Raw genomic sequence first — 25,697 nt, forward strand, 5'->3', positions numbered from 1 at the left:
GATTGAGACACCCTATGACTATAACAAATGGTTAAAACCTAACACAGGCGACACAGTGAACCAGTCAGAATATTCTAAACTGATTGGTAGTCTCATGTATGCAATGAGTTGCACTAGGCCAGACATAGCCTTTACGGTAGGCATGCTGAGTCGTTTCACTAGTAATCCTGAAAAAGAGCATTGGGATGCCCTGACGAGGCTGATGAGATACCTTAAGGATACTCTAGGTTATGCTCTATGTTATACTGGACATTCTTCGATTTTGGAAGGATATTCTGATGCATCTTGGTGCTCAGATTTGGGAGGCAGCAGATCCACCAGTAATTATGTATTTACACTAGGAAGAGCAGCTGTAGCATGGAAGTCCAAGAAACAGACTAGTATTGCTCTATCATCTATGGAATTGAAACTTTATGCTCTAGCTTCTGCGGGAGATGAAGCAGAGTGGATAAAGGATCTGATCATAGATATTCCATTGAGGAGTTTTAAGTTAAACTCCATATCTATATTTTGTGATAATCAAGCAACAAAGACGATAGTGAATAACTCACTCTTTAATGGTAAGAGGAGACACATCAGGCTGAAACAGGGCATGCTGAATTATCGAACAGAACAAGAGATTATCACTTTGATTGATGTGAGATCGAAGGATAATACGACAGATGCCTTTATAAAGGGATTGAACAAAGATCGAACATTCAAAACTATGGGGGAGATGGGATAAAAGACCATTTAGTCAGGTCTTAACCTAACCCAGTATTATTTTGAATTATTCGAATTTCATCTAGCCTTGGTAAGCATTTGGGACAGTTTACATGTTTCAGATAACTTAGTTAGGTTACTAAGTAAGGGGGTTTGTGAAACCATTCCAAACTTGATGGTGTAGCAGATTTTCATGTGAAGTTTCCTTATTTTGTTATTCCACAAAGGAATATGGAAATTGTTTGATGTGTTTCAATGATATCGTGCTAGTCTTTATGTCATTCCAAATTGATGACATGTCTTTCATAGTATGGTCTACCATTCCAAATTTGATGATACAACATAAATCTATGACTGATATGACGAACACAATATTCCAAATGGAAACATGGTATGGTCCTTGTGATAGAGACTATATAGGATCGAGTTCTTGTAAAAAAACTTGATGATGATGTTTATTGTTTTTTATTTACCTTCAGCCATATATGGAATGTACTAAGTTCTTATTGTTGAATTAGATACTATTGTGCAAATGATTGAATTCATATAATCTTATGAAATTCATATTTGACAAATTACAGAGAATGGCGAAGATGGAAGAGAATGGTTGAATCTGGATCTCGATGAGGATGATTTACTTGATGAGTAAAGTCACATGGATTGCAAGGACTTTTCTTTATTTCTTTTGGTTTAATCACCTGCATGTGAAACTTCGGATTATTGTTGGAGTTTAGTTTTGATCTAAAACCCTAGTTTTATTTCTTGAAGTTTACTTATTGCTTATTTGATTTATTGGATTATTGATATTCAATTTATATTGATTCAATTATTGATTGAACAATGATTTTCTATACATGTGTGGTGGATATATGTAGAACATAGGAGGAGATTGTAAGGGTATTTATGTAATATCCCTTCATATGTTCTAATATAATCCTACTTGTATTAATGCCCAGGCTGTGAGGGGTAATCTAGTAATTAACCCATCTAACCTAAACCCTAGTTTCTCTATATACACTAGCTGGAGGCAGCAGTCTGGATATTCCAAACTAGATACCCAGGGTATAATGCTATAAGCAACCTTATGCTTAAACCCTACACCCTAACACCTTTCACAAAGCCATTCATCTATGATGATTTATGGTAAATTTCACCCCAAATAAAAAAAAAATTTGCATATAGTGGACAACATATTGGGTCTGACTTTTGACCCGGTCTGCCTGGATCCGAACCCGAATCCGAATTTTGGATCCCCGTTGAGTAGTTGCGTTGCCCCTTATCCGAACTCAGCTAAAGCACAGCAGACCTCTTAGAAGACTATCTCTCTGAGCAAAAGATGTTATCCATGGCGATTCAACCTGGTGTTAACGGGGCTTTCACACGCTCCTGCTTTACTCCTCAGAACCTCGGCTTCAAGCCCCTGAAAGCATCAATTATTTTCAAGCCGAAGGTCTCATCTTTACATCTAACGACGCTTGCGGAGTTCAAATCGAGACCCAACAGAAAAGGAGTGAGGCTTTCTGCTTCAGCTGCTGCAATTGAAGCATTTGAAGAAGAAACCTCCTCCGTGGATTCAGCTTCTGTAGCTCCAGAAGATTCAGAACCAGTTGAAGAAAAAGAGGTTTTACTTCTCTCTCTCTTTCTCAATTGGAACCTTTTTCTTTTAGTTATTTGCGTTGCTTTCTTACATTCTATGGTTAAATCTGTTTCAGTATTTCTTTGTGTTGAATTTCTCTCTAATCTTTGAATGTGTAGAAGCTTGGAGTGGTTGTTAAGACAATGGAGAAACCCAGGCTTGTATTGAAGTTTATTTGGCTTGAGAAGAACATTGGTCTAGCACTCGATCAGAAGATACCAGGTCACGGCACCATTCCGCTAAGTCCGTACTACTTTTGGCCGAGGAAGGACGCATGGGAAGAACTCAAGTCCTTATTGGAGAGTAAGCCATGGATATCACAGAAAAGGATGATTATCCTTCTTAATCAGGCTACTGATATCATCAATTTGTGGCAACAGAGCGGTGGCAATTTGTCTTAACTTGTTAATTTTGAAAGGGGAAAAAAATTCCTTTGCAGTTGTGTCTTACAATTAGTTTGTTCTCTGCATAGATTAAGCTCTATCTTATAGTTGAAATCTATGGTGCTCTAGTTCTTTGGGCTGCTTGTATATCTTAACATTTAATTTTAATGAAATCTTTATTTTTTTTCCTGCTTCAACAAGCATACTGATTACAGTTTGACATGACTATTACTAGATAAAGTTTTAAGTGGTGAATTTGGCTATGCTCTGCCCTATTCTGAAAGTTCTTTTTCTTCCTCTTTATTCGTAAAGGTTTGTGTTATTTCCAGAACTAGAGTCATATTTCCTGTATATGGTTAGGAACTTGGGTAGAACTCATCCTCAAAAGCTAGCCGTTAAGGAGAGGGTGCCCAAGTACCTATTAACCCATCCACATCTCCATTCATATCCGATGTGGGACTATTTTTTCGCCTATCGCGTGGAACTCCAACAATCTCCCCCTCCACACAAGAACTACCGAGATCTTCCCCATCTCCCCTTCCACACGGGATCATCCGAGATCACACCGAGTTCCCTCGCCTTGGCTTTTCTCCAAGTTTGGTCCTGCCACACCCTGGCCACAACTCAGCTCTACTAAGACTTGTTAGGAACTTGGGTAGAACCCATCTTCAAAAGCTAGCTGTTAAGGAGAGGGTGTCCAAGTACCAATTAACCCACCCACATCCCCATTCATATCTGATGTGAGACTATTTTTCCGCCTTCGCGTGGAACCCCAACATATACAACAAAAAACTCCTTATCAAGATCAAATGATGACTATATAGAGCAGCCTGGCTAGAGAAATTAATCTTAAAACTGTGGAATTAGAAGTTTGGGTGTGTGTCTGAAGTCCATACTCAGCGATTTGGGGTTATTTGTTTAACTAGGTTCCTCTGAAAGGCAAAAATAAAAGCTTCACTCCTTCAGGGTGTACAAAGGTTGGAGCACACACATGCCAAGTGACCTTTGTGATGAGTTAGTGAATTTTATTCTTGATAGCAATAAAATATTCACCTTACTTGTAGTGCGAATTGGAGAAGATACAAAGAGCATTTTGGTTTGATTGAGTCAGCTTTAGAATCTGGAGTTTGAAAATGTTAGGGCAGCTGTGTTGTAATGTCTTTTCAAAATTTGACGTGGCCCAACTTCCTAGAAAGATTTGTTTGGACTTTTTTCTGTTGAAGAATACTAAATTTGCTTGCCTTTCCTTTCATTGTGAGATCATGACCTAAGACTCTCTGGAACATAGGTGTCTATTTACTTGATTCATGTTTCTTTGAGGGGCATCACATCTATTGAAGATGGTCAGACAATGGTGATATCTGGCTCTTCTAACATTCATAATTAGTTGATTTAAAAGAAGAATCACCTATTACTTTTGACATGTTTTTACTTCTAAAAAATGTTAGGAAGATTAATAAATTACTATTTGAAAGTGTGTGCATAGTAGCTCTACACCTATCTGCGTACTGTTGCTGACACATCTTATTAATCAAAGAGCATTAAAGCAGTGCTAACCTTGAACCGGTTAGGGTCGTGGGTAAGGGATAAACCCAGACTCGAGAGAAATTGAATATCTCAGAAAGGACTTGTCTAATTATGTACAAATTCTGGTTGAAGGCTGGTCTTAATAGGATAACTAATCCTGTCAAACTTGGTCTGAATCTGATGGACAGATCCACAGCTATCGAGTAATCCTACTGGGAGTAGGATAGTTTAAGTTCTGCAGAATTGCAGGACTGACTACAGTTCTAATCAGAATTCAGTTGAGAGCTTGAAAAGTTGAATACACTAGTAGCAGAAAACAGGAATTAAAATAGCAAATCAAATTCAGAAATTGAGATTTTTAGAAAGCAGACTTGAAGTAGGATTTTTGAAATCAAAGGCTGAAACTTAATGATTCAGAACAGAAATAACAAAAACTATTCAGTGACATAATCTGAACAGTTTTCTGAACTCAGATTTGAGGAACCAGATCAGAAAACAGAGTTTTTGAAGAAGCTGACTTCAAGTAGGAAAGCTGAAATTCAACTAGAAGGTTTGAAAACAAAACTTGAAACCAGAACCTAGGGCTAGAATTCAGAAACAGAAACTGAAGAAGAATAGGGCAATATAACAGCTAACAGAATAGTATTTAATGATAGTAAACAGAATTAAGAAAATAGAAAGAAATAAGCATGCGCAAGAGAGATCTGACCTGTTTAACTGATGGAGAAGAGGAATAGAAAGAAAAAAAGGGAGATATGAAGAGGAATCCACCTGATCTGTTGGGCTGGAATCCCACTGGTACCCCAACTTGAAATCCCACCAAGGTTCACTACTGAATCTCACAGCAGCTTAACACTCTTCAATCCACAAGACTCAATAGACCTGAATACCGTATCTGCAAGCCTGAATCCGCACACCACAACAAAGCAAAATCCTTTTCTTTTTTAATTCATCAGAATTCGTGGGTAGGACATTTACCTTACATGATTATATAAAAAGACTCTAAACAGGATTCAAACTAAACCTACAATTTCTCCAGCCAATAGCTTGCTATGGAGTTAGTCTACTGCTACTAAAACTCTGAATGAAATAAGAAAGAAAAAGCTTAGAAAGGCTAGATTCATAGAAACCTAATCTAGCCCAACTAAAACACTTTAATAACAATTAATAGTAAAGGAATAGGTCTCTAACTAGATCCCACAATTTAAGTAATTAATAAGTCCATATTCATTCTTTCTACCCTTGTTTTAGGCCCATTAAAGCATCCTATTACAATAAAAACCCATTGGACCAATGGCCCAACACAAATATAACCCAACCCAAAGCATATTTGCACTAAAATAAGCCCATTTTCTCTTATTTTTCTGCATCAAGGATATGGTTGATGGCTACTACTGCTGATTTGGTTTCAAGGGTTGAATCTTGCTGTGGGAAGATTTATTTGGATAGATTTTTTCCACCCTACTGTTGGCTTTGATTCCTTACTGCCATGGTGTTCACGCCTCTGTTCCAGCAAAGGGTTTGGGTTGCCTTGGTGTTATGTCGTGGAGAAGAAGAGGGGTACTTCAGCACAATGACAAGTATGCCCCTCCATTTTTCAATTGTTATTTCAATTGTTATTCTTTTTCTATTTCCATTTCCAGTTTTGCCCTTAACTTATGAACTTATTTAATCCTTGACCCTACGGTCCTCTTTGTTTCTTTCAAAGGAATCCTATACTGTTCACCATATTTACCAGAATGCCATCCCTTTTTCAACTTTGTGTTATTTGCAATTCTGTCATTCCCCTATTTGATTACCTAATTGACCCTTGAAAATTCTGGATTACATATTCCAACAATATTAATGATCCTAAAGCTTATGTGGAAATGTAAAGACTACAGAATGGAGTGAATGAAACGACTGGAAAGTAGTCTTGAGACCTAATAAAAGGGTATTGATTATTTTGAGGCCTCTAATTGTACTTCACTGTTCACCTTGCAAGACAATTTTGTGTATATACCTTTGCTGTTTTTACAACTTGCCCACATGGTGTTCAGTGACATCATCTTACATGTTAAATGTTCCATTCTATCTACCGTTTGCTTCGGAGAACTACAGCTTGCTATGAGACCTTGCTTGTCACCCTTCCAGTTAAATAGATTGTCTCCAACTAGAGGGTACTAATGTACTATGATGCAGGGACAGTAACAGTGCTGTGGGTAAGGGGTTCAATACCTAAAATGATTTGCGGCCTTCTTTGAAATATTTTGTAGACCTGGGGGAAATTCCGAGAGATGCAAAATTTACTCACTTTCACCATCACTGTAAGAGGTTATACAGAGCTGAATATTGTGATAACGTATGCTAGGCTGAAAAACAAACACTAGCAAATCTACTAGAAACCAGAATTGCAGTGAACCAGAAAACTATGAATGTGGTAGAAACTATGAATATGGCAGAAACTAAACATGATTAGAACTTGCAAACAACAAATTTGATGGGGCTGAAACTAACGTATGTTAGAGGTCCTAATGGGGTATGTGGTTGGAATATTAAAGCAAGATGTTGGTTAGATTCGAAGATAGGAACATGGACAGAAATAGAAACTAAGAAAAACCAGAAAATAGCAAGGAGAACTTGAATAACTTTCAATCCATCAGTGTGATGGTGCTCAAGTTTGGAATGAGTGGATTAGAAGGGGAAGGGAATAACATACCAAAACTCTGCCCAATCCGAAGGTTAGATAATTAGAAAACAGTGACTGAAGTTCAGACATGTCTGCTGTAAAAAAAGTCCTATCACAGACCTGAAACAGTATTGTAAAACTAATAGAAAATAAAGATGTTTTTGAGGATAACAACAAAGGTTTATTAAGACACAAAATAAGTTCATTCACCCAACAACATCCCATGATAGAGAGAGAAAGTTGCTGGAATACCTACAGAACAGTAATGGAAGAAAGAGAAAAGAATTGAAGAAGATGAGAAGATAGAATGGGATATGACCAATAGGCTTCACCACCAGTCCCAAACTATAAGGATTCACCACCTTGGGTTGCCACTTGCTTTACCACAAAGGCTGTGACTGATTCACCACAGTACACACATTCACATAGAGCTACTTTTCCAAAACATCAAATCTGTGTGCTAGTGTACTCTTTGCTCTTTATTTGTGATAACCAATGAAATGATTGCGAGAATAGAAGCTCTGCTTGCTACTTGGCTGCCAAACAAACACTAAAAAAGAATCCTTCTAGTAAGTATCCTTAGCTATTACAAGGAAAGTAGAAAGCAAATCAAATAGAGACTAGGATGGAATCCTTCTAGAGGATCCATTGCTATTACGTGCAAAATAGAAAGTAACAAAATTAGGAACGTCTATTTAACATAGTTATCAAGGCGGCAAAGCGACCATGGCGTTGGAGAGGGTCTAAAATCAATGTGACATCAACAAGGTGGCAAGGCGCCTGCCTAGGCTACCTGGACGCCTTGATAACTGCTATTTAATATCTATCTTAACCACTAAGTAACTCATTACATGGAATTAGAAACTAAGAAAACAGAAACTGACTACTTAATCCCGTATAGCCCTTAATCCCTAATATTTGGGTTTATAGAATCGATGTGTTACAACAGAAAACTCAAAATTACTTAGCCCGTGACCCATATAACCTACTGGGGACTTAAATTGGGCCTAACTTATTGAACCCCAGGTTCAACTTGACCCAAACAACTGACTGAAACCCCAATCCGAAAATTCTTTTTCCACATGCTGTGATTTGCATCATATTGACTTATATCCAAATAAAATGAAATATTACTCAACTTGAAGCTGACCCAAAGCTGCATGGTGGGAGGTCGAGATTCTTTTTCGTCTGCACACATCAAAGGTCTAAATATCATTCACACAATTCAACACTCAGGAGATGACTAGTTTTTTCATTCTCCTCCATTTTACCTTTTTTTTTTTTGACAATTTTTAGTGAGTTGGAGAAATGCAATTGAGCGTTGCTGTATCTCCGTGGCCTGTCTGGACCGAATAGTCGTATAGAGTAGTGCTGCTTGTTGTCACTTAATTTCTTAATCATATATCATCAGTTGTACAGAGTACTGCATGTTCTTTAAACACTTAATTATCTATTTCTGTTTGATTCATTGTTTTAAGTTTTATATATTTTTTTAAATTTTGTGTTTCTCGATAGTCCCTATTCCCTAATTATGCTTTATTTCTGGGTTTTTCTAGCTTGTATCATAAGTGGATGAACTTGTGCATCATTGGTCTGGATACTATGCCAAGGTGCTTCTCTATGACAAAAAAAAAGGTGATGAAATTGGAAGAAGTTTTGTCCTCCCCTTAAAAGGCAAAATTTTATGATGTATGAGCAACTTTGGCATCAGAATTCATGCTCAATCCTGAGATACTATCCCTTGGTGCAAGATGTTCCCATTGCCATTTTCGGACCTTGGGACTAGCAAAAAGAAAATATTCATAGTCGAGGTCAGCTCGGAAATTTGTTTAATTGCATGAGACAATTTCCAAGGGCCAATTTCTTCTTGAGGCCCAAGCTACTGTGTTTCTAGTGTTATCCTCTACCATGGATTTCTTATGGTACCGTTTGACTTTCAGAAAATTTCCAGCCATGTAGGAAGGCTAACGTTTCAGCTTTGTTGGAGTAACCTAAAGTCTGGAAGGCATTGTATTGTCCTCCCTTCACTATACTGAAAGTCTCCCCTATTTCTAAGAGCCAGATTGCAACAAGGAAATCAAATGACAGTTCAGTTTTACTATTTTCTGCATTAAAGGACTTGAAGGTTCATCCCTTCTTTTGAGATATTGATGATGATCATTCCTTCAATCTCCATTCCTGAGTATGTCCCTGAATGAAACCGATTTTAAGCGTTTAAAGATGGTAGCCAATGTGTCACCTTTGTTTTCTAATTTCTCAATGATATTTTGAATGCTTGAAATCTTATACGTAAATATAAGATATATATATATATATATATTTTTTTTGGATGAATAATATAAGATATTTTTGTTCCCAAGTATATATATTTTTTCCAAACTATGTGATATGTCTTCACATTTCTGGATTTCTGGAATGCTTTCATTCCATTGATGAATCATTTCATTTGTGTCAAACAGGAAGACAAAAAGCAGCCACTTACAATAGGAAATGATTCCAAACTAACTTTATTAATTAATTTTCCTTCAAGGACTAGCATCCATAATGATTTAATGCTTGGCTGCAAATTCTATAGTAGACTTCTCTTTTGTCTGTGTGTGATGAATCAATCCCTTTATGTTAGACTTTGAGAGTGGGGGAAGAAGAAAGACCCACTTCAATTCTTCTTCAGTCTCTTTCAAGGACTAGCATGCACAATGGTTTTGGAGACTTGGTGAAAAATGCTATTTTGGACTTGTCTTTGTGTCTGTGGTTGATCAGTCCCTATATAAGCCACTGCATTTTTAAACTCTAGTGTTATCCAAATTTCGAGCCATTAAAACATCAAACAAGTAATGTCCAAAATATAGTGGTTCCTGCTGCTTCTACCACCCTAATTTCTGACAGTTTTATTAATTAATGGGAACATGTTAGGAAGACAGAGATTCGTTCAGAAGAAGTAGATCATCTAGCCAGACTCTTGCCATGTTCCAGTGTCTATATCAGTAGAATGAAAGGACTGAATGGAGGAAGAATTTCACAGATAGATATGTCAATGGATTTTTGAAGTGGTTTCTAGGGTTAAACTTTATAATGCCATCCATTGGAGTCTATTCCATATATATGTTTTTGATAGTGAAGATCCTATGGCTCCTTGATTTGAATCTGAAACTCCATTTCCATTTCCCAAAAAGACAGTATAGTGTTCCTGAATGATGCAACTCTGCCAACCTGCCGTCCTCATCATCAAGTGACTTACTCTCTAATCAAATCAAATGATTATTTTCTCCTTCCCTCCTCCCCTGGAAACCAGTAAGCCAGTCTGTATTGGAGAGTAAAGAAGCTGCAGCTTTGGGAGGTCCAGAGAGCATTCTAGTTTCATTTTTATTGTATTCTTATTATTTTCTCACCATATCATTGGACCATGGTATATCAGCGGTTGAACTCATTCATTTCTCTGAGGTGCAGTTAAATTTATATGTTTCATTTTCACCAACTTTACAGGCAAAGCACACATGCATATAGTTGAGCATGGGAAAATAACTGACAGGTGAAAAGGAATATGTGGCTTCCTTTTGTATGCTTTTGGTAGAATGATTGAGAAACCAGAAGAGTTGCATGCTTGATGAGAAAAAGATTCGACAATAAATATGCACCAATGTCTGGCTTATAAAATATGCACCCCCCCCTCCCCCCTCAAAAAAAAAAAAAGTGTTCTGTGGCTTGCTTGAGTACCAGGTTGTTAGATCTTAGTTTGAATAGCTAAATTGCCTTGACCACTTCATGTAAGAGGCTAAAACTACATCAAAGAATATTTTTTAGGGGCAATTAGAATTTTGGAACACTGGAGGTAAATTTTATTGTCCATGCCATAGGGTTATTGTTGCCTTGAAATGTGTTTCTCACTTCTATATTTTTTTATTTTGAAGGGAAGCAGAAGATGGTTTCTCACTTCTTATATTTCAACCATTTAGATGCATTAAAAGTGAAAATGATAATTTATTAATAACTGATGGTGAGATTTAGGGAGACGGAATTTTTTTTTCTACTACTTACTAAATGAAAACAATACACTTAATAGTGTTTTTAAAGGTTGTAACTTGTAATAACCATTAAAAAACGATAAATCTTACACACACACACACACACAAAGGCAGAGCATTTGGTCCAGATGGAATCCCAATAGAGGCAAAGAGCTTAAGGATTTGTGGAATAACTTGGCTAACTAAGTTGTTTAATAAGTTCTGAGAACAAGAAATATGCTAGATGAATCGAGGAGAAGCATTGTGGTTCCGATTGATGAAAAATAAAGGTGAAATTCAAAAGTTGTAATAATTATAGAGGAATAAAACTTATGATCCGTACTATAAAATTATGGGAGGGAGTAATTAAAACCTCCCTGAGACTAGAAACTAATATTTTGGATAACCAGTTTGGTTTTATGCTAGGAAGATCAACCACAAAAGCAATTTATTTCTTAGGAGACTAATGGAAAGATGTAGAGAATGTAAGAAGGATCTCCATATGGTTTTTACTAACTTGGAAAAAGCTTATGATGGAGTCCCTAGAGAGTTAATTTGGCAAGTGTTAAAGAAGAAAAGTGTTTCGAGTAAACAAGTAGACATAGTTAAAGATACTTATATAATGGTGAAGTGACTATTATCAGGATTGTGGGGCACAGGGTAATAAATTGCCAATTACAATTGCATCAAGTATCAGCTCTAAGGCCTTATTTATTTGCGTTAATCATAATGAGCTGACTAGGGATGTTCAAGATCTGATCCCTTGGTGCATGTTTTTTGTTGATGATATTATTTTGGTGGATGAAACGAAGGCAGGGATAAATGCAAAGTTGGAATTGTGGAGATCAACCTTGGAATCAAAAGGTTTTACGTTAAGTAAAACAAAAACAGATATGGTTTGTTCGATAGGATTGAATGGGGTAGTGAAAATTGATGATAGGGAAATATCATAAACTGATAATTTTTGGTATCTAGATTCAATCTTAAATAAAGAAGGAGAAATAGAGGGTGATGTTGCATAAAGAATTAGAATAGGGTGGATGACGTGAGAGTTGCATTCAGAATATTGTGTGATCAACGTATTCCTTTAAAACTCAAAGAAAAATTTTATGACTATTATACTGCCTGCAATGATGTATGGAGCTGAATGTTAGGCAGTAAAGAAACAATATATAAACAAACTTTGTGTAGTTGAAAGTAGGATTTTGAGGTGGATGAGTGGTAAAATTAAAATACACAAAATAAGGAATGAAACAAATTAGAGCTAGTTTACTAGTAGCTCCAACCCATAAGTTGCGAGAAAGCCGTTTGAGGTGGCATGGACATGTGCAATGGCAGCCTTTGAGCAATCCTGTTAGGAGTGGTGATTTGATTCAGATCAAAGGAGCTAAAAGAGCTGAGGGTAGGCCACTATTAACCAGTATGGTTTTGAATTGAGTTGATTGGAGAAAAAAGATTCATATAGTCAACCCCATTTAGTTGGGATAAGGCTGAGTTGAGTTGTTATTTAATAAATTTAGATGAGCTTCTGTTTCCAGTCATATTCAGTTTCTTTACATTGTATCAGAATCATTAGTAATCATTAATCCCAAGGTCTTCCAGTAAGCAAATTTGATTTATACTTGCCCATTGTTTTCATGAGTGAAGCCTCTAACTTTGCATACAGATGCATGCATATACATGGCGTGCCATTATTGGCACTTGACTAGCTCATTGAACATAATTTTTTCCCCCTTGGACTTGAAAACATGGGGCTTATTTGTTATTAGCTGTTAGAGATGTATGGTTCCCCTTCCCCACCACATGTGTAGAATGCAGGTTGGGTTCTTCATTGTTCGATTCGTGTTGCATTCTACTTCATTTTTTCCTTGCTTGGTGAGCTCCAGTCCTTCCTTTGTGAGGAAATAAATTGATGCTCTGTCTTTTTCCCCATCTGATTGATATTACTATATCTTTTCAGCTCAAAATGACATAAAACTCTCTGGAGTCATAGTTGCTAAAAGAATCATCCATGATTCAACCTGCAATCACTTGGGTTGCATTTCCAACAGAACATTATTCTGAAAATTCAGATTCATATTTTAACTCCTGCAAGCAGATGAGGCTTTCCACACTTCTCACTGACCTACTTGTATCGAGTCGAATAAAGAAGACTTTTAAGTCCAATCCACTCAAATTAATACCAGCTTACAAGTGTTTGTAAAGATTTTCCTTTATTAGGAAAGTTTTATAGATCACCTCTAAGGTTGCTTGAGTTTGGTTCCTGTCAAACTTCTTTGGTGAATCAAAGGCATTTGTCTCTTATTTACAAAATCCTCAATTTCTTCTGACAGAATGTTAAGGTGCTATTTGGTTAGTGGTTACTATGAGGTCCTAAGTTTGCTCATTGTTCTGTTTCTAAAAGAATTTTGTCTTAGCAGATACAGCAAAGTTAGGTGAAGGTTTTCCTCTTAAACAAATGTGCCTTAACTTCTATTATTTAACTGCAGTAAGGGAAAACACTTGCAGTTACGTGATGCTATGAGCCACAAGTTAATATGCTCTGTCCATGGCTGGATTAACCAGATTCATGTCAGTGTACTGAATCATTGATTAATAGACCTTCTCAGCTTCATTTCAATTGGAGACTAGTTAGGAACTGGTCAAGAACAGAGATTGGTAAACTTAGACACAACAATGAGACACTACTATTCAAAATAATAAGGTAGGCAACCAACCCAACCACTGGAAATCTGAGTTTACTAACTATCCCAGCCTTAATTTGTTGCACATTTTGTAGGTCATCACCTATCGATCAAGGTTGAAGGATGATGTAGAAACAGATATCCCAGATGAAGGCATAAGAAAGCTTCTATGATCCCAGATATCTAATCAGGTAAGTAAGTCTTACCTTTCATGCTTGCACCAAGTCTGGCCCCTGCATTGGTGCAAACATGAAGGTCCTCTCATACGCAAAATTAGTTAATCCTTAGGAAAATGTGATGCGAGAAAGGAGGAAGAAGGAAGCAGTAAGCATCAATCAAACAAGCATAAGTAAAAGGGATACGAGTCCCCTCCCCCTCCCCCTCCCCCTCTTTCTGTCTCTACCATGGTTCATAATCTTAGATCGGCCAATATTGGGTGGATTGGATTGGTATTGACCAAGACAGATCCCAATCCAATTTCCGATATTACAAACCATGGTCTCTACTCAATCAAATTCATTACCGGGTTAAACACTGGAACATTAATCAAATGGATCTTTAACTACTCTGCCAATCACATATGTTATGATCAAGGAGCAAGACAACTAGCAATTAGATTCAAGGATACTCTTTAAGGGAACATAAGAAGAAGATGTTCTAAACCACAATATACAGGTGTACTTGCATGAGACAAATTAATGCTTCTTCAGATCACATAATCCATCAACTACTTGTCATATCTTTCATTGATACAGTAAACAAGTGATTGTAAGAGAGAATTTTATGCGAAATCGCTTATGGGAGAGGGTTCTCCAAGTTGGCAGCTTGGAGAATGCACCAATCAATGGTGCATACCGTGGCAGTTTGTTAGTAAGGGTTACAGACTACAGAGAAGAGAAACTAGTGAGGATGCAATACGCCGGTTTGCGTTGGGTTTTTTTAAACCCCAACCCAACCCTAGGTCTAGTTATCTCAAATCAGGCCCAGCCAGATTGACCCTGATTAACCCTAACAGCCCCTCTTTTTGTCATTTCAGGGCTAAGCAAGGCCAGGCTACCCTGTTTTTTGACAGCATGTAGGATAGTATTGTGTATGATTGTATATAATATAGTTTTCTATATATAGGGTCTAGTTCATTTCGAGGCCTCAGCCCAGGCCTGCCCCGGCTCTACTCGAGTTTGAAAATCTCAACCTTGGTCCAGCCCAAGACCTATCGAGCTCATGCCGGGCTTGGGCTCACTAGGCCAAACTTGCACCATAGGAGAGAGAGAGAGAGATGTCGCTGGGGTTATGGATTTAGTGCACGGTATTGGATCATGTATCGGCCAATTCTAAAATCGATAGTGATATTGATACGTATTGGCCGTATCGGGCCGGAGCAGACGATTTTGCCCCATAGATTTTGATACTTTTTCATTTCCATTTTGCCCACCCCCCAAACTATGGTAACTTCGACCCAATATCAGCTAGGCATCGACACTAATACCGTTTCGATACCGATTCTTTAACCATGGCTGTAGCGTAGCATGCTAGCTCTGAGAACCTTTTCCAATTACTATATGAGAAAAAGAACGTTTCCTGGTCACCTGAATTCTCCCTCCAAACATAGGAGCGTGTGAAATTATTTTTCCACCTCCGTAAAATAAAAAATTACATCTAGACAGATACCTCTATGCATCTCATTGGTCCATGTATTGGTGCAAGTGCTACACGATTAGACAGCAATCTCTTGCCCTTATTTTATGGGAACATTTCTCTGTCCAGGAGCTTGCCCTGTGCTCAGACACAATCACACGGGTGCAAAATGACCACAGCACCCCTCCTGGTTGATGCCCATGCTTGCATTCTCATTGGCTGAGAAATTGTGCACAGGAGCCACGCCCCAGGCAGAGTCCATTTTCCCTATTTTATTTTACAATCCTGCACGGTCATGTCCTATATGGCGAACTCATATTGACACCGCCAAGGCGCTAAAACAAAGCATATGTACAATTTTACCCCTACAGGTGTTTCTTCCCGCCTTTCGATATCGAGCTCTCAAAACTCTCCCGCTGGTGGAGTGGTGGTTACCAAATAGAAAATAAACGAAATACGCTCATTTTAGTGCGAGCAGAGCAGAGGTTGCATCGATTCTTTTGCGATTCGATCAATTAATGGCACCGAAATCCGACAACGTTGAAGGTAAAAACCTAGCCTCATCTCTCTCTTTTTCTCTCCATCCGCTCAAATTTGAAAATGTTTCTGAATTTAAGTTTTTGAATGGATTCGTCCATGAATATTTCCTTACAAATGCTTTGTTTCCTTGTAAAATTTCAGGTATTGTGCTTAATTTTGTCAATGAGGTAAGCATTCTTCAGAACCACATGAACTCGTGGCTTTCTATTAGATCTCATAATTTGGATGACCTTCCTTGTTCTTTTTCCCAATATTTTCTTTAATCGATCAACTATTATCCACTTCTGAGCTTTCTCTGGAGTTTGCAGAGTTCTTATTTCTAAAATCCTTGGATTACTTTAGGTTTCCTAACATAAATGAAGAAAGAAAGAATGAGTCGGACATGACTTACTTGACTGAGTATATTTTCAATCAGATTTACTTTATAGCCTTTCCTAGAAGCGATCGAGGAAGAAAAAAAAAGTTCGCCAATGTTACTGCAATCTTCTAAACTAAGCAAACATATTTCCTTTACAGAAAAAAAAAAATTGACGGTTTTAGTGCTCTACCTAATGCTGACGAGAGTTCGAGTTCGAGTTCTGTTCTAATCTTTGGGGAGAAATAGCTGAATTCGAACCCCGGGTGCTTCTTTCTAGTGAAGCCTGATCCAATCTTTATTCTTTTGCCTAATGAGAAGGAGAAATCTCAGTAGCAAAAGCTTTATCTATATTTTTACTCTTCCGCTCTTCAAGCAAAGGGCAATGGTTTTTCTGATAATCAAAGAGGAACTTAAGGAGTTTTTTTTTTTTTTTAATAATTATTATTGTGGTGTTGTGGGATGGACGATGAAGAGATTTTACTGAGAGGAAGGTTGGAAAATAGTTGAGGACTAAGTACAATTAAACGATTTAATATTTGATTGCTTGGTGCCAGGACTGTTTGATATAGTTTATTATGTTGTCATAGGACATATAGTTCAGCACATATTTAACTCGTACTGTACTCTTTAACAGAGAAAATCTATTCATGGATTCGTCATGAATGAGATTGTTCCGATCTTAAGGCTAAATGTTTTTATGGAGTCATAGTGAACCTTTCAGTTATCTCATCCTACTCCCTTGTAGCTATACAAGACCTCTATGTCATAAAGTTATAATATATTGTTTGCCCATTTAAAAATACATGAGCTTAATATATTTTCAATAATTATTCCTTGTTTTCCATATTTCAGTTATTTGGATTTATTTAGTTTGTATTTCTTTATAGGATTTACGGTTCTTTTATTTCTGACCAGCAAAATAGACCATTAAACTCTCAAAATGTTGCTGATGCTCTGCAAAAGTATAACCTCAAAAAGACTTCTGTTCAAAAAGCATTGGATTCTCTATGTGAGAGCAAAAAAATTTCATCCAAAGACTATGGTAAGCAGAAGGTATACCTTGCTCGGCAAGATCAATTTGACATCCCCAATGGTGAAGAGCTTGATGGGATGAAGAAAGGAAATGCCAAACTACAACAAGAACTGGAAGATCAAAGGAGAGCAATTAGTGAGGTTGAGGGAGGTACACTCTATTCCTTACATCTATTGCCATTCCCACAGAAATGAATGGGGTTTTATGTTTGAACAACATATTTATCATTCGTGTGCTTCATAACTCTGCTGTATTTACTAAAACTTAGAACCTCAACATGTGTGAAGAAAAATATAAAAATGACAATCTTATTACTTTGTGACCCTCCATAATCATTGCAGAAATTAGAGCTCTGCAGTCGAATTTAACGCTGGAACAGATACATGCTAAAAAAGATAAATTGACAAATGAGGTAAGCAGTTAGGTGTATCTGATCTTATTGCGTATAACTGTGATGGTTTGGTGCAAGCAAATATCGAAAATATCTGGAATTCTCTTTTCCATTTCAGGTTGAGGAAATGGAGAAAAAACTGAAAAAATTGCGTGAAGGGGTTACTTTGGTGAGACCAGAAGATCGCAAGGTGATTGAGAAAGCATATTTGGAGAAAATCAATCAGTGGAGAAAGCGCAAAAGAATGTTCAAAGACCTATGGGATGCTATAACTGAGAACTCACCTAAGGACCTTAAAGAATTCAAGGTAGTTTCCAAAGTCACATTTGTTATGAATCTATACTTCAGTTCACAATGAAAATTGTTAAAATGGATGTTAAAATTGTTACAGGAGGAACTTGGCTTAGAATATGATGAAGATGCTGGGGTGAGCTTACAATCAGTTAGTGATTTGATGCCAAATGGTAAGAAGCGCAGTAGAGGCCAATGATTTATATTTTTCCTGTGATGTACTCAATGCTGTGCATCTAAATTGTGGATTAAACATGCTTTGGAGAGAGCATTAGTTTGTTATCCTGAAAGCCAATTTTTGTTATCTACTTGTTCAGAAAGGTTTACATGCCAAAATGTATGAAGGTAATCGTACAACTTTTGTTATCTGTTTTAGTGTTTTAATTCTTTTATTAAGTGTAAGAAGTACAGAGTATCATCAGTCCCTGTATCAGCTACAGCTAAAAATTTACGGTATCTTTGATCTTTTTACCATCCAAGAAAAGCAAATTTACATAGATCTTATGGTTATTGTCCTTCTAAAGTAATTTATTATGGCTTGGGCTGTTTATCATAACTCAGTTGTGGTAGGGATGTTGATTTAAGATCTAGCTGACTATGATGGACTTTACTTGGTGTTCTGTTGTTCCTCCTTATTTCCTCGTCTATTTTTATTCACCTTAATGGTCATGTTTGCACTGCAAACTTAAGACAGTTCTCTCTAGCCTTTTTTTCCCTCTCTGTAGCGCTGAGTATTTGAACTCAGAGATCAACTCTGGACAATGGAGATACTTTCTTCAAATTTAATCTGTGGACCTTTACTCTTAAATTTTGCATCATTTTTACTTTCAGGTTATGTTACATGCTTTCAACTATGGGTGTTAGAATCTAACAGACACAAGGTGTCGGACTCAGCAATGCCCAAAAAATTGGTTTTGGGGACTTTGGGGTTTACAGAGTTTTTAATGTTCTTTTTTAAAATTTCAAAATTCTTATAAATCATACATTTAATTCTATTAGCGTTATGAAGAGATCAAATTGTTTGCACATATTTTTTGTTGATATTATTAGTTTGCATTCCTTTACCCAAAAAAAAATAAAAATTGGTTTGCATTCTATACTGTGGAAACAGCCTCTCTGTGAAAGCAGGGGCAAGTCTGCGTACATTATGACCCTCCCCAGACCCCGTAGTGGCAGAAGCTTCGTGCACTGGGTATGCCCTTTATTTTGAGGCCGGGTCTTGGTGCAATAGTAAAGTTGCAGAATTGTGACCAAGTGGTCAGGGGTTCAAGTCTAGAGACAGCCTTTTTGCGAAAGCAGGGGTAAGGTTGTGTACATTATGACCCTCCCTAGACTCCGTAGGAGCCTCGTGCATTGGGTATGTCTTTATTCTCTATGTATAGTGTCTAGTTTAGTGGGTCTACAAATATATATAGGACCAAGTTTCCCTCCCTCACAGTGAATGGGATTCCATTCATCGTGGGTGTGGGATGCGTTGGACAGTACATCACAAGGGTGTTTTGGGAAAATACTAAAAATCTATGGGGGGTTTGTGAACCCTAAGATAGTTAGTTATCGTTTTTTTTCTTATAATAATAAACTAGACTTAATTAATATAGGAAAGATTTCCAGAGCAGGAGAGAGAGAGAGATAGACGAAACATCAACAAATAACAAAGTGGAAAGAAAAGTGGGATGATGATTATCCCAAAACTCAAAATGACCAGTGAGCCGACCATAGTTAGCCATACAATCAACAAAATTGGCTTCCCTGAAGATGCGAAGGATTGAGATCTGATGAAAGGAAGGAATATTCAATCCCCCCACACTCATGTCCCACATGAGGTTTGTTGTTTATATCTGTCATTCCGTTTTAACAAAATTTGGTTGACCTTTTGGGATAGGGGTGTACTTTGTGTGATTACCAAAATAACATTGCACTGTGTGCATTGGGTGTGAGTTTAGTTTCACCTCGGAAGCGTGTGTGGTGTATGTTGTATATAACCACCATTTTGCGGTTTCAAAAGTTGATTAACTTTTTGAGATTGGGGTGTGGTTTGTGTGATTACCAAAAAAAATTAATAATTAATTTGTTTTTTTTTTTTTTGGTGAAAAAAATTGATTATAATTAATTTGTTGAGGCCCTTGAATGGACTCTAAAAGGTGATCTATTTTATTGCACTATTTTTTTTGGTTGGCAAATTAGCATGGGCTACAAGGCCATATCCATATGAGAAGTTGAGAACGATTGAGGTGTGATTTCAACTTTGCCCGTAGCTCATTTTAAAAGAAAACAGTTACTTTTCCAAAAAGAAAAAAAAAAAAATTTAATAAAATAATATATTAAAACCCAAATAAACGAAAGAAAAAGAATATTACAAAACTTTACAAGGCAAAGATACCGCCCAGAGGCCCTATACAGAGAGAAAAACAATAGAAACAAAAAACCAACTTAAGGACTCTTGGAAAATCAAAAAAAGGGTTGCCCTAAAAAAGGAACAATAACAAGTTCACACTGTCATCAAATTTTCTATTAAGAAATAAGGTACAAACCTAATACGGTGACTCTTACTCTCATGGCAAATAGAGACTTGATCGTCTTCCCAATAAAGCTCCTCTTTTTGCTTCAAATCTGACGCTTCCTCTAGATCATCTTCAAAACTTAAAAAGATTTCCTCATTGATCTTTTTTTTTTTTTTTTTGCTAATGATTTCCTCATCAATCTTATGTTTTGCAGCTCAATTATACAAAATTGATACACACACGCATGGTATTTGCATTAATCCTCACAAAAATATTAGTCCTAGCTAGCTGTACATAATCACAAATGATATGGAGAAACCCAACTCTACTATATTAAACACTCATAACTACTATGCCATAATTGAATCTTTTGAAGCTTCTACCGACAAACTCTTCCCTCTTAATCTGAAATGCTTCTTCCCCCAATAATAATTATGCTCGCCTAGTCCTCACAGAAACAGGCTTCCTTCCTTTGTTCACACGAGGTGCAGATTCGTGCTCTTCAGAATACAAACTTTGTTTGCTTTCCATCAAAGATCTTCTTCCTTTGTCTGGATATGCCATGGGAATTGGATCATCAACCTCATTCCCTGATCCCATCACCACCTTATTGGTGTAAAGATCCTTATGCAGATGATCTTGAGATCTCAATGAGCTCTGTTGCGTTCTTTGGAATTCATTTCTGCCAAAGCTAGACTTCCCATTGAAACCCAATTGGCTATGCTTGGATATAACCTCTTCAATCTTTACCTCCTCGTCATCACTCTTATCAAAAGCTCTCTCCTCTGATAGCCATGGAATTGTAATTGTACCCTCTTCACTCTTTATCTCATCATCACTTGCATCATAAGCAGACTCCCCTGGTTTCTGGTTTGGAGAAATTTTGTTCTCCTCAAAAGTACCTTCATCTGAATCAGAACTAGTAGCAGACATTGATCTTACCAGCTCTGCTTTGTTCTTCCTCTCTTTGATGTGAATTTCCCTGTGGTTTTTCCCCTGTTCATCGTCTTCGGAATCAGAAGACAAGGATTCAGCAGGGTGGATCTCGTCAAGTGGACTACTTGGATCATCAGGATCGTTGTCCTGTGATTTTCCTCTTGAGAGTTCCACTGCAGCCCTTGCTGCTGCTGCTGCATAAGCTGCAGATTCAAAAGCAGCTTGAGCTGCAGAAACAACATCTCTGTATTGCTTCCTTGTCTTCATGGATTCAGAGAATTGCTTGTCTCTCTCTATTGCCTCTGTCAATTGATGTATTTCATCCCCATGCTTGGACAGGTTCTGCTTCTGGTTCACCTCCACCTGGCATCATTGAAGAACCAAAGATCAAGAAATATGCCATGAATCAAGGCCAAAATTTACAACGTTGTGTTTAATTCCTTGTACCTCAGTGGTCACAGAAGACTCCTCTTGAAGCTTAAGAGTGATTCCATTCTCAGAAGCAATTTCTTTTAACAACTTCATTCTGATCTCCAAACTGGGTTGTCGAGTTGAGAATTTCTGAATGATCTACAGAGACCAAAAACAAAGATTAAATCTCATTCCATAAAAAAGAAACTGAATTAAAAGAAATATATAAGAGAATTTGTAAAACCATACCCTTGGATTAACTCCACAATTGTTACGTAACTCAACAGCACGAGAAGCGAATTCCCTTCCATATCGTGATATGAAAAGGTTACGAATCTCTTGCAGTTCTGGGAATTCCCCACATCTTGAAGCCGAAAAAATTAAGGTTGAGATTGCTTCCTTGAGCTCATCAGGGCACTCTCTACATTTATTCATAAACATGGTTTAGAATCTGAAAACCAAAAAAAAAATCCAGAAAAAGTAAAAAGAGAGAAACTTACTTGTCATTTGCAATGAGAAGTACCCTTTCAATCAAAAGATGGCAGTAGCCTTCAATCATAACAAACGCATCCAACATGTTCTGCTCTTTGATTATAAGCTCAACCTGTTACATGAAAAATCAAGCAATGAGAAGAGAAATCCATTTACTTAGAGAGGAATCTGTAAAAGTCTATATAGTTGAGAAAACTTACACGAAGGAGAGCACGTTCATGGTGGCCAAGATTGAGGAGTTGGATAACATCAGAGCGAGCTTGAGAGCATCGGACTTGGCGCTGGTTCTTGAGAACAGCAAGGCGAGAGATGGCTAGATTAACGAGAGTCTTGAACTTGGCTGTCTTGAATCCTCTTCCAAGAAAAGCATCCAACTTCTTACCCATTTCTTTTTTTTTTTTTTTTTTTTGCCTCTCTTTTCTGCTTGAGAGGTGGTGGTGGCTGGACTGTAGGCTCTCGACTGGAGAAGAGAGCCTAAAAATGAAGGAATTAGGAGAGAGGCGTGTGTGGAGAAAGATACAAACAAGTCGGCGTTCAAATAGGCCTCTATATGTGATGACTGGCGTGTTGAGGATTTAGGCACAAATGGCAGCTGTACGATTGCGGTTTACTTGTGGATTAAGACTACAAAGGGAGAGAGAGGGTCATAGAGATGGAAACGCGGTTGCTATCCCTTGTGAGAGAAGGAGGAGGTGGAGAGTCTTGAGTCTCTCTAGATCCCCTTGGTGTTGAGTGGGTTGGACCAAGTTTGGAAACTTCTTGGTGGGTTCATGGGGAAGATTGGAAGAATGGAACATTTTTGACCATTTTCTAATGGGGGACCCATCAATCATGATAAATTGACAATATATAAAATGGAAAGGGTCTATATTTCACGTGGTCTAACTATTATATTATATCCAGGGCTATAAGAGAGAGAGAGGAAGATTCCATCCATGAATGTAATATTAATAACCTTCTCCTAAGAGAAAAGAAGGTTCCATGAATGTAATACACCAAAGTTTTTACTTCACCTGTGGAGTAGAGTAGGGTTCATCTACCATGCAAAATTTTGTTTTTTTTTGTTTTTGGGTAGAAACCATGCATAGTTATTAATGTAATATTTATCGGAAAATATTCCTTTCCAATTCCTTAAAACTGTGTAGTGTGATATTTTGAGGTGGAGATGTCGACACATGACAGCTTGATCATCCAATGGTGTCGAGCTCAAGAAAAAAACAGAAATCAATGAGCTTGGACCGTTAGATGTCTGAGCTGCCACATGTCGACATCTCCACCCTGAACTGCTACAGTGCACAGTTTAGGAAATTGGAGAGGATTAAAATCCATATTTTATAAACTTATTCTAAATGATAAAAGAAAAAAAGAATGCTAACCGGCTGTGTGGTTCCTACGCTGAGATATAGGACCATGTGAAATTACTGCTCAACCCCTAATAAACTAAAAATTCTCTTCAATCAAATGCTCTTGCATGTTTTTTATTGGTCCCCGTGCTGGTACAAACACTACACTACTAGGCAGTGATCTTTTGGATTTTTTTTAAGATCTTTTGGATTTTCATCCTCCCTCAAGTGTGATGTACCGCCGAGTGCACCTTTAAAGTGCATCAGATGCGGCACTTTACTTGTGCATTGAAGTTTTAAAGGTGCACAAGTGAGGTGCATTGTTCGATACACTTTAAAAATTATTATTTTTTTGGAAAATTTACGAAACACCTCCTGAAAATGGATCGAAACTCAGATCACCCCCTATATTAGAGCCCAATACTCAAATTAGACCCTACCGCTAGTTAAGTGATGAAGTCAGCTAGTTAAATTTTTTGAAAACCCTAAACTACCCTTTGGTTAATGTGAAGTTACTTTTTACCCTTATCTAAAAACCCCAATTTTTTTTTAAGTTTATAAGGATGAGGGGAATCAGAGAGGAATATTCCCTCTTCTTCCCCAAATCAACAGAAAGACAAATGAAACCCTTAGGGTTCTGCCTCAAGGAAATGTCGTGAATGGCGGCCAAAACACCGTCACAGCGGCCCATTAATCTCGGCGAAGGGTGGTGATAGGCCGGCAACCAATCGTATGGCGTCAGACGCCGTGAATCTCCAAGTCCGCTTGGTTCAATCTGTCAAGCTGCTCGACTGGGATTTCCTCATCTCAGGTTGGCTTCTTTTACGTTTTCCCAACCTCACCGATGTTGATCTTGTTGCCGCCTGTATTGACTCTCCCAGGAGTTTTGGAGTTTTGTTGACCCATAAATTCTTATCTGTTCACCTTGATTCTGATTTCTCGCCTTGTGAGTTTGTCCCTGAAAAGAATTTGCCGCCATCGGCTTCGATTGATGAAGGGCTATGAGTTATTGCACAGGGATCTTTTAAAAATGGTCATTTGGGCCATTCTGTTCAACCGGTTTTCATCGTCGTCATCGTCACTGTCGTTGTTGTTGTTGCTAGCACCATCGTCGTTGTTACCGTTATTGTTGTGGCCGAACAGAGGGCTGTACCAGTGTTGCTTCTGCTGCAGTGTTGGTGGTGGTTTTTATGTTGTTTGCTTGGGTTTAACAGGGGTTTGATGGAGGTGCGCTTAGCATCCAAGACATCAATCCATTTGCATTACAGAGATCAATTATGGCGACGGGCGAAACCCAAACAGAGACAACATGGCCAGAATTGCTGGGGAGCAAACACTGGGAAGGGCTACTCGACCCTCTAGACCTCAACCTGCGAAAACTAATCCTCCGTTGCGGAGACTTTTGCCAGGCCACTTACGATGCCTTCAACAGTGACCAGAACTCCAAGTACTACGGCAGCAGTCGCTACGGCAAGACTTCCTTCTTTCAGAAAGTCTCCTTCCCTTCCGCCTCTGACTAAGAAGTTGCATCCTTCCTCTATGCCACCTCTTTCATCGACGTCCCCAAATCCTAACTGCGTTGGAGAGATCATTAAGAGTCAAAACAATGTTTTCCTGTCTTTTCGTTTCTTTCAATGGTTCTCCTCTCAGCCTGATTTCTCTCCTGACCCTCAATTCTACTCTGTTCTCTTCGATACCCTCGTCCAAGCCAAAGCAGCAAAAGCTGCAAAATCATTTCTTCTAAGTTTCCCTGGATTTCAACTCCAACCACCTTCTTTGGAATCGGATCTCAATCTAAAACGAAGAAAGGAACTGAAAACCCCAAAATTTTCCAATGGAGACCGCTGTCTCTTGGTTTTTTTGTTTTTTTTTCCTTCTCTCCGGCGACTCTCCGACGAACTTACAGATGTGAGGAAGTGGATGAAATTAGGTTGAAGATGAAGGAAAGGGTAGTATTGTAAATTTAATTTTAATGATTTAGTATAAGGGTAAAATAGTCTTTTTACATCAATAACTAACAGTAGACTAACTCCGGTATTGTACAGGGGGTGATCTGAGAATTTTCAAATTTCAAGGGATGATCTGAATTTCGACCCATTTTCAAAGGGTGTTTCATAAATTTTCCTATTTTTTTTATTTACAAATGTTCCAAATATTTCCAAATT

At 37.8% G+C, this 25,697-nt stretch overlaps 3 protein-coding genes across 3 annotated transcripts; 2 read left to right on the top strand and 1 right to left on the bottom strand.

Moving 5' to 3' along the window:
* The first annotated feature begins 1,946 nt into the window (after positions 1-1,946).
* Positions 1,947-2,758, top strand: LOC122666229 (30S ribosomal protein 3, chloroplastic). Its single transcript, XM_043862382.1, has 2 exons — positions 1,947-2,323; positions 2,458-2,758. The coding sequence occupies exons 1-2, from the start codon at positions 2,039-2,041 to the stop codon at positions 2,737-2,739; spliced, it is 567 nt and encodes a 188-aa protein (XP_043718317.1). The 5' UTR covers positions 1,947-2,038; the 3' UTR covers positions 2,740-2,758.
* Positions 2,759-15,597: 12,839 nt separating this feature from the next.
* Positions 15,598-18,206, top strand: LOC122663700 (homologous-pairing protein 2 homolog). Its single transcript, XM_043859328.1, has 6 exons — positions 15,598-15,782; positions 15,918-15,943; positions 17,050-17,317; positions 17,509-17,579; positions 17,677-17,865; positions 17,950-18,206. The coding sequence occupies exons 1-6, from the start codon at positions 15,755-15,757 to the stop codon at positions 18,046-18,048; spliced, it is 681 nt and encodes a 226-aa protein (XP_043715263.1). The 5' UTR covers positions 15,598-15,754; the 3' UTR covers positions 18,049-18,206.
* Positions 18,207-20,782: 2,576 nt separating this feature from the next.
* Positions 20,783-22,581, bottom strand: LOC122665743. Its single transcript, XM_043861885.1, has 5 exons — positions 22,390-22,581; positions 22,198-22,301; positions 21,947-22,118; positions 21,734-21,856; positions 20,783-21,649 (listed from the first exon to the last, which is right to left on the bottom strand). Exons 1-5 carry the CDS (start codon positions 22,573-22,575, stop codon positions 20,783-20,785), a joined length of 1,452 nt encoding a protein of 483 aa, XP_043717820.1. The 5' UTR covers positions 22,576-22,581.
* Between the last annotated feature and the right edge of the window lie 3,116 nt (positions 22,582-25,697).

This window comes from Telopea speciosissima, chromosome 6 (genome assembly GCF_018873765.1).
Source record: "Telopea speciosissima isolate NSW1024214 ecotype Mountain lineage chromosome 6, Tspe_v1, whole genome shotgun sequence".
In the NCBI taxonomy this organism is placed as follows: domain Eukaryota; kingdom Viridiplantae; phylum Streptophyta; class Magnoliopsida; order Proteales; family Proteaceae; genus Telopea; species Telopea speciosissima.

What these genes read in the sequence shown, in the direction of transcription:
- LOC122666229 (XM_043862382.1), top strand. Translation starts at nt 2,039, where the DNA reads ATGTTATCCATGGCGATTCAACCTGGTGTTAACGGGGCTTTCACACGC. An exon ending in AACCAGTTGAAGAAAAAGAG is followed by an intron (nt 2,324 to 2,457) that starts GTTTTACTTCTC and finishes TTGAATGTGTAG; the next exon opens with AAGCTTGGAGTGGTTGTTAA.
- LOC122665743 (XM_043861885.1), bottom strand. Translation starts at nt 22,575, where the DNA reads ATGGGTAAGAAGTTGGATGCTTTTCTTGGAAGAGGATTCAAGACAGCC. An exon ending in ATGAACGTGCTCTCCTTCGT is followed by an intron (nt 22,302 to 22,389) that starts GTAAGTTTTCTC and finishes TTCATGTAACAG; the next exon opens with GTTGAGCTTATAATCAAAGA. An exon ending in ATTGTGGAGTTAATCCAAGG is followed by an intron (nt 21,857 to 21,946) that starts GTATGGTTTTAC and finishes TGGTCTCTGTAG; the next exon opens with ATCATTCAGAAATTCTCAAC.
- LOC122663700 (XM_043859328.1), top strand. Translation starts at nt 15,755, where the DNA reads ATGGCACCGAAATCCGACAACGTTGAAG. An exon ending in GAAATCCGACAACGTTGAAG is followed by an intron (nt 15,783 to 15,917) that starts GTAAAAACCTAG and finishes GTAAAATTTCAG; the next exon opens with GTATTGTGCTTAATTTTGTC. An exon ending in AGGACCTTAAAGAATTCAAG is followed by an intron (nt 17,866 to 17,949) that starts GTAGTTTCCAAA and finishes AAATTGTTACAG; the next exon opens with GAGGAACTTGGCTTAGAATA.